This window comes from Delphinus delphis, chromosome 13, assembly GCF_949987515.2.
Source record: "Delphinus delphis chromosome 13, mDelDel1.2, whole genome shotgun sequence".
NCBI classification, from domain to species: Eukaryota; Metazoa; Chordata; class Mammalia; order Artiodactyla; family Delphinidae; genus Delphinus; species Delphinus delphis.
In genome coordinates this window covers 50,057,539-50,073,329 of record NC_082695.1, presented here as the reverse complement: position 1 = coordinate 50,073,329, position 15,791 = coordinate 50,057,539, and the positions used below count along the sequence as shown (strand labels likewise).

Sequence of the window (15,791 nt, the reverse complement as noted above, 5' to 3'; positions counted from 1 at the left end):
CCGGATCCTCATCCTCCAGTCCAACAGCACCCACTACTTTCCTCCATGTGCCTCATGTCTTCTTGCGTTGATGCCTTTGCTCACACTGGCCCCTCCCTTGTCTTCTCCTTCCTACCTCTACCTCTGCAATACCAAACTCACACTTGTCCTTCAAGGCCCAGCTAAAACAGCTTCTCTCCTGCAGCTTTTCTGCATCTCTCTAGAGTGACAATTTACTACTCTTGACTACTACATACATCCAGGGCTCTATGTCTCTAATCAATAGTTCTCTCTTATTATGATCGCTAAACCTGCCTATGACACCCTCCCCTAACTAGATTATGATCTCTTTTTTAGCTGGAGTTTTTTGTTCATTCATGTACCTTCTGTGGAGTTTAGCATTGTTTTACAGGCATTTTATAACCATATGCTAAATTAATATGTGAGTAAAAGTGTTATTCAAAATAAGTCAAAATGAAATCCTAGAATTGACAATAGTAGACATTATAATAAGCATTATGCAAGGTGGAGCATCAAGAAATATAATTCTTGAGAATTTCTTTTATTTTGACTTTCTTTTATGCTTTGAGCTTTTTATTTGTTCAAACATTCATTGTAAACTTTTTTATTTTATTGCACTTGTGAGAAAATACAGCCTTCCAACAATAAATATTTAATGAGCACCTACATCATAGCAGCCACTGTGCCAGGCACTGAGATCAGTGCAGACAAGACATTACATGTTCTCTACCCTCATGTGGCTTAAACTTCCTACCTTTTGAAAGGTATTAACATTTCCTTTGTGGGCTAGAAAAATGCTTCATTTTTAAAAATGCTAAGTGGAATGTGTTAAAATTATGTATTCCATATATGTAGATTACATATTTGAAATATATCTAGTAAATAACCTTATTAATGAAAAAAAAGAAATATAATTCTAATCAGAAGTAATGTTATCTCGTAATATACAGTTGTCCCTCAGTATCCATGGGGGACTGGTTCCAAGACACCACCCTCACCCTGCCCTGCAGATACCAAAATCCACAGATGCACAAGTCCCTTATATAAAAAGGTGTGGTACGGTCAGGCCTCTGTATAACCCACGGATATGGAGGACCGGCTATATTAGTAAAAAGAATAATATTCCTGATCAGCAATTCCCAAACCTTGTTCCTTGCTATATGCTTTTGAGATGCTGAAAAGTGTTCCAAGAAAAATATGTTCTAGAATATATTAAATTCGAAAAAAATTGTTAAACTTCCCATCTAAGAGGGATGGGTAGAAAATGAGGTAAGGATAAGAATGGGATGAAAATATCTGTTTTGTACATTACCTGTTTATTTTTAAAGCTGAAAGTTTTATTCTCCTACAGTTTGTTTTTTAGGCATCCCCGAAAGTCTCTGGACAAAAATGAAGACATCAAGGCAGTAGACAAACCAGCTCATTTCAGCCTAGCTTCATCTGCCCAAGAACAGCTCTAGTTGGTAAAGCTGACCTACAGGATGACTGTTCAGATGGGGTACAAAGCAACCTACCAATACCAGAGCTGCAGAATATTATTCACTGTGTCTTCAAAAACTCTGTCTAGAATATAAAATCTATTCTAGAGGACTATCAAGGAAAAAAATGGGGGATAATAACTTTCCCCATTCTCACAATGAACTGTGATTCCAGGAAGGAAGTTAAAATATTAGGAAATAAATTATAGGAAACTCTTATAATACAATGTTTTTGGTTTTTTTTTTTTGCTTTACGCAGGCCTCTGTTGTGGCCTCTCCCGTTGTGGAGCACAGGCTCCAGACGCGCAGGCTCAGCAGCCATGGCTCACGGGCCCAGCCGCTCCGTGGCATGTGGGATCTTCCCGGGCTGGGGCACGAACCCATGTCCCCTGCATCGGCAGGTGGACTCTCAACCACTGTGCCACCAGGGAAGCCCTATAATACAATTTTTAAAAACAAATCCCGGCTAATTTTTGTCAAGTAAGCTCTTTAAATATAAGAATTAAAAAATTCTCAGTGACAAAAATTTTCAATGCCAAGTGTAATAAAAACTGTAAGTACAGAAGTATAATGCCTATATAAGCTTTTAAAACTTTAAAAATCATAAATTATAAAACTCTCAGAGTCAATTCTTACTTACCTGTCTCTGAAAATAAAGAGTAATTAACAGATTTGGGGGTTGGGACATTCAGGGGTCAGTATGAAGCAGTGCAGTTCTAGAGGTAACAGTTATTTTATCTGCATGGCACAGATAACCTGAAGAGTAGGTGGGAGACATCTAGTGGCCCTGATTATAAATATCCTTCAGTTACCTGTGCCCTATTTTAGCATAAGATGATGCTTTAAAGAAAAGTTAAAATGGAAACATTTTCACACTACTCAGTTTTTTAATTGAATATTTAGTTATACAGAACACCATCTATAACATATTTTTGCTGGGGGCAGGGTGGGGTAGATCCTGAATCTGATCAAGCCTCTGGACTTACCAATTCACAGGAAATATAGGGGACAGAGGAAATGATAAAAAAAAAAACATTAAAGGGATGCAAATCCTGACTGTGGGAAACTGGAGAAAACAAAGAAAGCAATTTCTTCTTCTTCAACACAACCAAAAATGGGGGGTGGGGAGGACAAAAAGAAAGAGGTATCCATGTATCTATGCCACAAGACTAGCTTTGAGTTGATAACTGTCGAAGCCAGATGATGGGTATATGGGAGATCAATTTTCTATTTTTCTCTACTTTTGTTTATGTTTGGAAATTTTCCATGAGGATTGGGGGAGCATGAAGGAGCACTCAAGAAATTATTACTGTAAGAACCAGTAAGTATAAACTTGATTGCTTACAGCCTGAGAGACTGTTATGACCAGAAAGTTAAAATCCTGCCCCATCACAGTGAAGTAAAACTCTAGCCGTGAGGTCTTAAAGAATTAGGCAAAACTGTACAACATATAAAATCCTCCTGGCTGCAATATTTTACAAATTTGGTCACCTGGTACTTACTAATAATCTAAATGTCTGGTATAATACCCACATTATATACTTTAACCTACTGATACACATGAGATCTCAGAGCCGCATTTAAAATGGCCATTAATCAAAAGTTATATGACTACTGCATGACTCACAGAATCCACCATAATACTCTAATTTAGAAATTATAATATCCTGAAGAATTACACCAACCAGTAAACTAATTTTCTTTGGCAAAGATGCCAGGATAAAATGCAACTAGCTAGTGAATATTTTTACTACTAATACACTTGCAGTACTAAAAAGCAACTAACAAAGAAGATAGTAAGCATTAACTTTCCTTGTATTCTACTTACCAGTCTTTCATGTAAATTAAAAAAGAGTTCAGTGAAACTTGCTTGAAAGCAAATGAAATGGGTTTGGATATTATCATTTCCCGAACTGAAAAACAAACTTTCATTGCCATAAAATTTTATAGGCAGATCATTTCTAAAAATCAAATCAACTTTGACAAGGGGGTGACTAAGGTGTTATTCCAAAGTATTATGTGAGAACATTTTATTATGCACTTTAAACTTCATTTACATGACAATGTACAGAAGTTTCATGTTTTAGAAAATTTAATTTTCGAAAAAACTACAGGTTCACTCTGAATGCCGCCAAATAAAATTCACATATACAAACCACATGACATACCTATGAATGTGTTTTAATAAATCTTACAAATTTCTAGTTTGTATTTTTCTCATGGAAGTGGAATAAGGAGGTATAAAGTTACATGATACCCATTTGGGGAAGATGGGGAAGATAAAAGGCTAAAATCATTTCTCCCAAACAATTTTCTTACCTTATTATACAACTACCTTTACTATTTTTATGCACTATATTTCACTTATTCCAAAATATTTTTTCCCATATTTTAACATCTCTGAAATTGGCATGTGGCTTACAATAACTGAAATGTTTTTGCTTTCTTAGTGTATATAATATGTATTCTATAAACAAAGCAAATTACCTGATTTTTTTAACATCAAAATATTATTGCATATAACAAAATTCATTGATAACTCTCTGCTACCTCAACACCTGTCAGTTTCAACCCTCATTCCAATTTTATATTCATTTGTAATGTGTTCAGATAAAACTCTAAGCACACTAAAAGTCTGTAATAAAGAGTTTCTGAAAGCCTTTACTAACAATATTTTTAAGTTTTTAATCATCAGAAGTTTCTTCTATAAAATATGTTCTCAAACTTTTCCTACTGTTTGACAACTGAAATAATTCTAGCAGAAGTACATGAAAACTTGAATAATCAACATTTTAATAATCTGAAAATCAAGTACAGTGCTGGCAGAAAGGATTAATTCCTACTTGAAATTGCATCTGTAAAAACATTGAATAGTCTATGCAACATACAAATCCATAAATTGAATGAATGAGTTAATTCTAAAAAGCAGAAGAGTTGCAAAAATATTCCCAAGACATAACCCACACTAACCGTGTTTTTTCAAAGGGAATCTAATCTAATCCTCCAGCAACAGAAGAATTTTGCTATTCTCAGATAGTCTGGGGTATAAAATACAAGAATAAAACTATGAGAGAGAATGCTCAGGAAAATAAAATAAAACAAAACAAAACCAACCCTCTGAAACACCAAAGACTGGCCTGTTGTTACCTGACGCAGGCAAGTAACAAGTAAATGTAAGAATCCTAGAAAACTAAATATATCAACGATAATCTTATAAGCATTATCATAAGGATAACGAATCCATTCTGCTTAAAAATAAGACACCTTTTTGTACACAATAGTATAAAGAACAGAATTTGGTAAATTTCACCAAATTGGCACTGTAAAGCAGTTCAAAGAAGTTCAGAAATGAGGTCCTTACAATACTGAGACAACTGCTCTGGAGTGTTCTACCTGCTCATTATTTTTTTGCTTTTTTGTTTTGATTTGGTTTTTCAAATGCCATAGAAAACGAATATCCTGGAGACCTTATGTGTTCTATCAAAAGAGACCTACATTCCTCTAGGTCACTGACTGTACTTGCTAATTCCACTAAGAAGGTCCACATCCTTGATGCCATCACCTATCAACCCTCTCCCAACAATTTTAGTGAAAGATCTGTTCAGTGGCACCACAATTCCTCAGCAGCCTTATGTTGAGAGCCTTAACAACCTTAGGCCTCTGATGCTACTCGAGACCTCTCAGCGCCCACTGCACTGAAACTTCACATCAGAGCAGATTTTTCAAATTGTTCTTGCTTAGCATCAATTGTCCCCCTTCCCTAAATCATTTCCTCACTCTTTCCCTTCAATGCCTTAAGGCTACATGGAACACAGTTTGAAAATGGATGCTCTAGGGCCCCATCTGGAACCGCTGGCCTCTCCAAGTCTCTCCCTTCAGCTATTAACTCACCTCTTGGCTTACTGCTCAGTGCTTCTCTCATTCTTCCACTGCTCACGGCCTTCTCAGTCTGTCCCACACAACACCCTGATGCCCCCAGGCCATTATAAAGCTTCTATCAATACGTCTTGTCTCAACAGGGGCCCCATCTACCAGACTTAAATCCAGCTCTTCCCCAGAGCCCATTAACCTCACAACCCTCAACAACTTTCATTCTCTGTCTCCCAGGAGGTAACGACGCTCTCTCATAGCTCCACATTGTTACCTTCACACCATTTCTCCTTTACTTTGTACTTCTGTACTTTGTATAAAAGCTACTCCTTTTCCTTGATGCTCATGCTACTAGTGGTTTTCCAAAACTGTATTAACCTTAGAATCCTCTTCAAGGATAATCCTTTTCTTATGGTTGACACCACACTGTCTCATCTGCTGAGAATTGGCTCTTTCAAGTATTACTTCATTACTTTATATCTTAAACCTCTCCCTCAACATACATAAAAAATACATACATTCATAGAAAACCAACTTTGGCTCCATTCCTTTCTTTTAAACTACTGTACTATCTCTTTGTGTGGAAGCTTCCCAAAAGGATAAGCTACACATCAGTAATATCAAATCCACTGGCACTGAAATGGCACTTGCTAGGGTCACAAGAAACCCCCTGCTGGGAAACACATCAGAACCACTTCTTCATCTCAGGTAAAATCTCTGAACAAACATCACTCCTGGATTTCCATGACCCCACTCCCTCTGGCTTCTCCCCCTACTCTGACTTCCAGAAGCCTTATTTCCCTTTGCTGACTCTCCATGATCCTCTCCAACACTGGCCTGTCTCTTCCAACATCCACACACTGCTGGAGCCCACACTGCTGCCCACATGCTGCCCACATGCTCTACCCCAGCCACCCTCTGCTGCAGAACATCCCTCCCAACACCCCAATGTTAAACGCTCCAAACGTAACTCATCCTTCTGCCTTCTCACCAAAGCCACTCCACCTCTGGGGGCCCCACCTCGTATCAATTCATCCAAAGAGGAAGACCTAAGAGTCATCTTAGACTTTTCACTTTCCATTATTACCTACATTCAGTGACTCCCCATGCTATGTAAACGCCACTATTTACAAACTTCTCATATATTTTATTTCCTCTCCATCTCCAGTGTCATTTTAGTGTAGGCCCCAAGAACTTCTCCAAACCTTCCCAACGGCCTCACAACCAGTCTCTGCCGTCTCACTCCCTTCTAGTATTGGGTTGGCCAAAAAGTTTGTTTGGTTTTTCCCATACGATGGCTCTAGTAGTGCTTAGTTGTCTTTAACTTCATTTGAAACATTTTTTTTTTTTTGGTGGTACTCGGGCCTCTCACTGTTGTGGCCTCTCCCATTGCGGAGCACAGGCTCTGGACGCGCAGGCTCAGCAGCCATGGCTCACGGGCCCAGCCGCTCCGCGGCACGTGGGATCTTCCCAGACCGGGGCACGAACCCGTGTCCCCTGCATCGGCAGGCGGACTCTCAACCACTGCGCCACCAGGGAAGCCCCATTTGAAACATTTTTGTTAGACTGTATTGTGACAGCTGTCATATGTCATGCATTAAAAAAAAAAACTTATCAAAATCTGTGCATTTTTGTGTAGCCATTTTAATATTGAACACAGAAGAAAAAAAAAGCAACATTTTTGGCATATTATGCTTTATTATTACAAGAAAGGTAAAAATGTAACTGAAACACAAAAAAATATTTGTGCAGCGTATGGAGAAGGTGCTGTGACTGATCAAACATGTCAAAAGTGGTCTGCGAAGTTTTGTGCTGGAGACTTTTTGCTGGACGATGCTCCAAGGTCGGGGAGACCAGTTGAAGTTGATAAGGATCAAATCGAGACATTAATTGAGAACAATCAATGTTATATCACGTGGGAGATAGCCAATACTCAAAATATCCAAATGAAGCGCTGAAATCATTTGCACCAGCCTGGTTATGTAAATCGTTTTGATGTTTGGGTTCCACGTAAATTAAGCGAAAAAAACCCTTCTTGACCGTATTTCCGCATGAGATTCTCTGCCGAAATGTTCCGTTTTTAAAACAAATTGTGACAGGCGATGAAAAGTGGATACTATACAATAATGTGGAATGGAAGAGATCGTGGGGCAAGTGAATGAACCACCACCAATCACACCGAAGGCTGGTCTTCATCCAAAGAAGATGATGTTGGGATTGGAAGGGAGTCCTCTATTATGAGCCCCTTCCAGAAACCAAACGATTAATTCCAACAAGTACTGCTCCCAATTAGACCAACTGAAAGCAGCACTCGACGAAAAGGGTCCAGAATTAGTCAAAAGAAAATGCATGATTTTCCATCAGGATTAACGCAAAACCACATGTTTCTTTGATGACCAGGCAAAAACTTTCACAGCTTGGCTGGGAAGTTCTGATTCACCCGCCATATTCACCAATTGCACCTTCAGATTTCCATTTATTTCGGTCTTTACAAAAGTCTCTTAATGGAAAAAATTTCAATCCCCTGGAAGACTGTAAAAGGCACCTGAAAGAGTTCTTTGCTCAAAAAGATAAAAAATTTTGGGAAGATGGAATTATGAAGTTGCCTGAAAAATGGCAGAAGGTAGTGGTACAAAACTGTCATTATGTTGTTCAATAAAGCTCTTGGTGAAAATGAAAAATGTGTCTTTTATTTTTATTTAAAAACCGAAGGAACTTTGGCTTTTAAACACCAAGCCAATACATCAGCCACGTGACCACCAAACTTCCTTCTGAAAGTCTGGATCCCATCAGGTTACTGATTTCCTTGTTTAAAATCCTTCAGTGGGACTTCCCTGGTGGTCCAGTGGTAAACAATCTGCCTTACAATGCAGGCGACAAGGGTTCAATCCCTGGTCAGGGAACTAAGATCCCACATGCTGCAAGGCAACTAAACCCTCACGCCACAACTACTGAGCTCGCGGGCCTCAACTAGAGAGCCTGCATGCCACAAACCACAGAGCCCATGTGCCTTGGAGCCTGCGCACCACAACTGGAGAGAAGCCCGTGCACCGCAACAAAAGATCCCGCATGCCGCAACTAAGACCTGACGCAGCCAAAAAAATCCTTCAATGTCATGCCTCACCTACAGGATTTAGTCCAAAACCCTTAGCATGTCATAAAAGGCCTCCTGTGATGTGGCCTCTGCTAACCTCCCAGCTTCGTCCCATGCTCTTTCCTCACATTCTCCTATCCATCAACTCTGTCTCTCACTTGCTTATCTTGCACATGCTTCTCTCCTTTGCTTGGAAGGTATTCCCCTCACCCATCAAACCTAACAAACACCTGCTCACCCTGATACTACAGCTTGAGCATTACACTTCCTTGCTGCACCTTCTCAGATGCCCCACGGTGTTCCTTCCTCCTGCTCTCATGCACATCTCTAGTATGCTATCTATCATATCACTATTTTACCATATTCTTTCTCTTCTGTTGGATTGGGATTCCCCAAAGGGAGGAACTTTTTTGTATTGTTGAAGTGTATGTCACTAGCACGTAGCACACTGCCCAGCACATATCAGAGTTTAAAAAACATTCACTAAGTGTGTCTTCACCTACTACAGAGGTCCCAGTCTTTCTTACTTTTCATACCTTTGCATTTAAGACAGAACACCATGAGCTCCCACTATAAATGGTAACGAATTAAGGTGGAGTGAGGGTAAAGTTAATCTGTTCCATTTGGGACAAGAATTATGCTAGTTTCTTACTGGTGAATGGCAATACCTTTGATTTGATTTAAATGTTGACAGAGTTATAGCTCTTGTCACCCAACAAACTTACTAAACAGCAGGGCCATAAAGGAAACCAGGAAAGTCAACAAATTAATAGGAAAAAAATGATGGGGAAGGTGAAAATTAAAAGGTCAGGGGTTAGCCTAGGTATTACTAAAGTCCAGTGTTAGCAACTGAGCCTAATTTTAGGCAGATTTCCCATGAAATAAAGAGAACTGGTTACACAATCCCATCTGTAAAAATTACAATAAGTAGGCACACCTACCAATACAAATAAATAATTTTAGATTGTAAATTTTAAGGGACCAGGTGCTTTCATTATAAAAGTGCAAGATATTTAAATGTGGCTACATATTCAAATAAAACAGTAATCATTCACAAATAATTCCTAAAAATAGAATTACTGTTTAGCCAGATATTCTATAACTAATCACAGAGAGTTCAGAGCGCAGAATAGCTGAATTACTGATCCACAATGCAAAGTCATTTTCATTTTGTTTAAAAAAAAATAAAAGGCAGCATTTGTTTTTTTGGTTTAAACACAGAGAGTCTGAAACTGAATTTTTCAGGTGTCCTCTGTCAAGAATGTCAGTCTTCCAAACTAGGTCCTTCATATTTGTGTTTCCTTCCTTTTCCGTATCAGATACTGCAGTGTTCTCACTGCAGCCCAGATTTTATAGCCTGATCTTTTCATAAGCTCTCCCTAAAAGTGCTAACTGGAGCTATCTACAGCATTAACAAAACAAACTCACCAGACCACATCTACCTAAAATGACTTCTTCCCTTAGGACTGAGATGGGAAGGCTGGAGAACTCTCTCTCATACTTGATAATGCAATTTTAACGCTCCACTCAGCATTATGACACTAGACTAGTCTCCTGTACAATTTTGGTAGTTCCAGCTATGAGATTCCCTACAGTATTTGGTAATATAACTTCCAGAAAATTAACTACATTAAACATGGAACACACAAATTGAATTCAGCAATTCTATACAGGATACTTTAATACTTTTAACTGTTAGAAGAACCTACTGGAGAACTGATGGAAATATGATCATCATATATAGGAAGCCAGGGATTACTATTAATCTAAAAATGTTAAAATTTTATAGTTTCCAAATTAGTACAAACAAGTGACATATATATCAAAACAGGTCCACTATTATAAAATGTCACTCACCATCCCCAGCAGGAAGTCCTCTCTCTTTTTTTTCATCACATTTGTTGCATTCACTGAAGTAAAGCAGCAGGAACATATCCAAGAGTACCCAAATCAAGGAGGTGGCTAGGACCACCTTGCAATATGCAAATTTTCTCATGGCACTTTAAGTCAAATGCAAAATTTTAAAATATATATATATATAAATATACAAAGATCATGAAAATTATTCCAATCCAGTTTCATCAGAAATCACGTTCATAACCTATAGAAAGAAAAAGAAAAAAGATTAACTTAAAAATTCAGAACCTAAAAAAGAAACAATGGATTAATTCAATATGAGTATGAAATTTTACTATGAAGAATAAGTTTTAAATTCAGACTTGAAAGAATACTTGTAAAATATATAAAAATAGTAACAAGAACATGCAAATAACTCCTACAAATCAACATACACAATCCAATAGAAAAATGGGTAAAGGACTAAACAAGCACTTTGTAGAAAGGAAACCTGAATAGCCAATAAACAAGTGAAAAGGTGCTCGATTCATTACAAAGAGGAAAATTCAAATTAAAACAGTGAGCTACTATCTTATATCCATCAAACACATGGGGCTTAACTGCCCTCTATTCAATTGCTGTATTAAACACTAAAGCAAAAGCTAAGCCATTAACTGCCACAGGAGTTTAAGAAACCAGTAATTCCCAGTCCATTTTAACCACTCACATTCAGTTCCCAGAGTCCAAGGATTTATATGAGTTCTCCTAGTAGCTTTTCTAGAGCAGTTTAATTGGAATGATTCTTATCCCTCTGTCCCAACTGAATCCCATTCTAAAAATGCTAGTCACCAGCCGTTCAAAAACAAGATTCATGGAAAGTATAACAGAAAAGAAAAGGGTATCGAAAGATCTGAGCCCTAGTCCTGGCTCTGACAGTAATTTTACAGACTTCCCTGATGTTTAGTTTCTATCCACCCCCCCCCACCCCCAAATATCATGAGAAAATGACTGGAGGAACTGTCCTTTGGGATAGCTAGGCCAGAAACACTTCTGACACATATGGCACTCATCTGGGGGAGCTCTGGAGCAGCCCGAGGGACCTCAGAGAGGTAAGGAGCCATCCCACCGAGCCGCTGACACCTAGGCTCAAAGGTCTGTGTCACTGCTGTTCAGGAGATAGATGAGCCAAGTGCATTCAGGGGAGTGGATGGAGGAAACACACACTTGGCACAGGTGAAAGCCAATGAGCAGAAGCTCTGAAGGGCTGGGCTGATGGGCAGCATAGCAGCTTCTTACAAGGGCAGTTTTATGTAGCATGTTCCATGGTGGGCAGTAGAGATGTCTCTACCTAAACAATTCAGGGCAGGCCAGAGAGTTTATTTATGAAAAAGATACAATAGTTCTTTCCTAATTCACAAGGTGGCTAAACAGCAACCTGAAAAGCACCCCAAAATACCAAGTAATACTTATAAATGTAAAGTATTATTTCTGTTCATCTCTCTGGGGACTTTGATCTCTTGCCTATTGGCCTCCTTTCATCAAACCAACACTTCCTGACTGCACAGTGAGAACAGGGATGCTACTGTCATATTCTTGCCTCAAAATCATACTTACTCAATGTCTGTCACATGCAGTGAGCAACAACTGACATCTGTGGTGACTAGGGTGAGGGGAAGAGCAAAAGCATTATAATGCACAGTGTCATGGACCAACAGTTCTCTCCAGAGAAGCGAGATACATATTATATATATATATATATATTTCAAGCCACTTTACATGAAAGGCTACCTCTTTTGGTCACTGGCAAAGCAAGCAGTCTAACTGCCAGTGCAACAGCTGGGATTCAAATGTAGTTTTGTGTTGTCTAAAATCTGCTGATTGTTAATTTTTTCAATGCTTACAGCCCAGAACACTTAAATGTAAATCTTTATAACTCTGTACTCATTCCTATTTAATTTTTCCAAGGCAGCACAATTAGATTCTAAAAGTAAAGATGAAATGCAGTGGGTGTGTGTGTATTTGGGGGAGCGGTACAGAGAAAGCAGGAGGTGTAGGGAGAAAGGAGGATAAAGAGGCAAACATCTTTGAGACCTTGAGTTATGTAGAGATTCCTTACATGGTAACAATAAAATGCACAAATCATTTAAAAAGACTGATAAGTTGGACTTTATAATTAAAATCTGCTCTTCAAAAGACAGTTAAAAAAATAAAAAACAAGTCACATATTGGTAGAAAATATTTACAAATTACATATCTGATAATTACTTATATACAGACCATATAAAGAACTCTCCAAATACAATTTTTAAAAATCCTAATCCAATACAATGGGCAAAAGGTTTGAACTGTTGCTTTACCAAAACAGCGATACAGGTGGCAAAAGAGCACAAGAAAAGATGTTCAACATCATTAGCTATTAGGCAACTGCAAGTTAAGACCACAATGAAACACCACTATGCCCCAATATAAATAGTGAAAGGAAAAAAGAAAACTACCAAGTGCTATCAAGGAACTGCTGCAACTGGACCTCTAATACATTGCCAGTGGAATGCACAATGGTACAGTCTCTCTGGAAAACATTTTGGCAGTTTCTTCCCACAAGAATCTGCAATTCCATTCCTAGCTATTTACTTAAGAGAAAGGAAAACGTACGTCTACACAAAGGCTTGTACACAAATCTTTATAGCAGCTTAACCATAATCATCAAAATCTGGAAACAATCCAAATGTCCATCACCTGGTGAATGGATAAACAAATTGTGGTACACCAAACAGTGAAATACTACTACCCAGAAATCCAGCAATCAAAAAGAACTCTTGATATATACGCAATAATACTGATGAATCTCAAAAGCTTTATGCTAAGTGAAAGTGGTCAGTCACAAAAGGCTGCATACTGTATGATTCCATTTATATGAGACAAATTAGATCAGTGGTTGCCAGGGGCTGTGGAAAAGTAGAGGACTGCTCTCAAAGGGCCGTGAAGGAACTTGTGATGATGAAAACATTCCATCTCTTGCTTGTGGTGGCGGCGGTCATTTTGTCCAGACTGGTACGACTACACCTAAAAGGGTGAATTTTACTGTACACAGATAAATACAGGAGAGGTGAGGATCCTTCAAAGAAACAATTCCAATTTTAGGAGAAAAACTGTTGTGTATTTCTTCAAGTGATACATACCAGAATTTATCTTGGAAATTATTAAAAGCTCAGAGTTTCTGTCTCAACCACAATAGATTAAAACCTTCCATATGAAATGCATTTAACTCCTTAATTATTTTAGAAGGTATAAAATCTGAATTAATGTCAAAGTACAGTGATCAATTATAACAGTAAACTTCTGATTCTATCCTACGTGTCATATGCCAAGTTTTTCCAAAGGTTGATCAGTATTTTCTAGGGCTAAATAATTACTTTCTCTTACTCCATATACTTCTAGCCAAGGCTCTCCAGAAATTTCAAGCCTAAAAAGAGAGTCTCAGCTCAAAAGCAGCTTTGGAGAAAATAGAAGCATCATTCTCTTGGACCTAAAACTTCAGTCTTCTGAGTATGTTAAGGTGCTTATCTCCCCTCTCCCAAGAACACTGAATTCTCAGGCACCTACACCTAGAATGACTAATTTTGCACTGTACTGACCAGGCAGAGGTATGAGACCCTTCAATAGAACTATTCCTTTAATTTGTAGCTGAAATTTCTGCCAGAAAAACTAAAAGACTTAAAAAAATGATATTTATCCTCTAACATTATAAAGAGAATCAAGATTATTTTATTTACTAATTATATATTCCATTTGCTCTATTTCTCAGAACTATAAAGAAACCTATTCATTCATTTATTATTTTTTTTTTTTTTTTTTTTTTTTCCCCGGTACGCGGGCCTCTCACTGTTTTGGCCTCTCCCGTTGCGGAGCACAGGCTCCGGACGCACAGGCTCCGGACGCACAGGCTCAGCAGCCATGGCTCACGGGCCCAGCCGCTCCGCGGCATGTGGGATCTTCCCGGACCGGGGCATGAACCCGTGTCCCCTGCATCGGCAGGCAGACTCTCAACCACTGCGCCACCAGGGAAGCCCCCATTCATTTATTATTATTTCATACATTCAAAACACACAAACTCAGTAAATGTAGGGAATGTGTCAAATGCAAGGAATACAAACATGAACCAAATATTCCTTCCTTTACGAAGTTTAAAGTTGTCTCCAGGAAAGCAGGCATTAGTCAAACACTCACATAAACGTGAAATTTCAATCATGATAACTGCTTTGGAGGGAGGTACATAGCACTATACACATCTGTAAAAGAGATCTGACTTTGTCAAAAAGGCTTCCCTGAGGAAGACATGATTTGAAGAGAAAATGAGCATTTGGGGCAGTGAGTAGCAAGGATTCTATAGCAGGAAGGAGCCCAACACTCAAAGGCCAGTGGATCAAAGACAAAAGAGGTGAAAACTGTGATTGCGACAAAGCTGGAGCTGGATAAAAGTGGCGAGATTCAAGAGGTATTAAGGGACAAACTCAATGGGATTTAAGGATGAGTCAGGTGGGGGTAAAGAGGAGGAAATCCTGGCCTATACAAGTGGATGTAGAGTGTTGCCAGTCATAGAAACAGGGACCAGTAAAAGAGGACCAATTTTTGGAAAGGAGGAAAAGATGGAAAGAAATGTAAGTTTGACTTTGGACATGCTGAGTATGAGGTACCTCTGATACCCTCAAAGAGATGTTAACCACAGCTGAGGACACAAAAGTTTGAGGCTCAAAGTGGGGTTCTCTGTATATCTCTGTAAAGATATACAGATAGAAGCCCCTGCTCTTGTGCAACTTTGCAGGGGCAGACAGACCAAAAAAAAATCAATACATGAAGTAATTTTTGTGGAGTGTAATTTCCCTCCTAAAGTGTGGGCTGGACTTAGGGACTTGCTTCTAACCAATAGAATATGGTGGAAGTAATGATGTGTGATTTCAAGGCTAGTCATAAAGCACAGTTCTCTTCCCAGCTCTCTCTCAGATCACACACTCTGGGGAAAGCCAGCACCACGTCAGAAGGACACTGAAGCATCCCTATAGAGATCCATGTGCTGAGAAACTGAAACCTCCTGCCAACAAAGAGTACTCTCCTGCGAGGCATGGAAGTGAACCACTTTGGAAGCAGACCCTGTCAAGCCTTCATCTTGACTGCAACATCATATATGATCCTGAGTCAATACCACCTTGCTAAGCTACTCCTGCATTCCTGACCCAAAGAATATATGAGATAATAAATGTTTATTGTTTAAAGCCATTAAGTTTTGAGGCAGTTAGGTAGTTCATTACTCATCAATAGAGAACTTCACAGAAAACTAGGACTAGAAAGGAAATTCTTTAACTTATAGCAAACATATTTAATGATGGGATTCCTGATGCATTTCTGTAACATTGCAAATAAGAAAAGTTATGCATCCTCACTTCAATCTGATATTGTACTGGAGGTCTAAACAATATGACAAGAAAAGGAATAAGAATTAGGGGATTGAAAAGAGA

The 15,791-nt window shown here is 38.7% G+C and overlaps 1 protein-coding gene across 2 annotated transcripts in view; it reads right to left on the bottom strand.

The window, feature by feature from the left end:
• The window catches only part of GALNT1 (polypeptide N-acetylgalactosaminyltransferase 1), a 127,935-nt gene that overhangs the window by 60,387 nt on the left and 51,757 nt on the right, over positions 1-15,791 (bottom strand). For both annotated transcript variants that reach the window (XM_060028903.1, XM_060028904.1), the window contains one exon: positions 10,300-10,543. In XM_060028903.1, coding sequence (XP_059884886.1) covers positions 10,300-10,438 — 139 coding nt within the window. In that variant the 5' untranslated portion in view covers positions 10,439-10,543. The remainder of the gene's footprint in view (positions 1-10,299; positions 10,544-15,791) is intronic.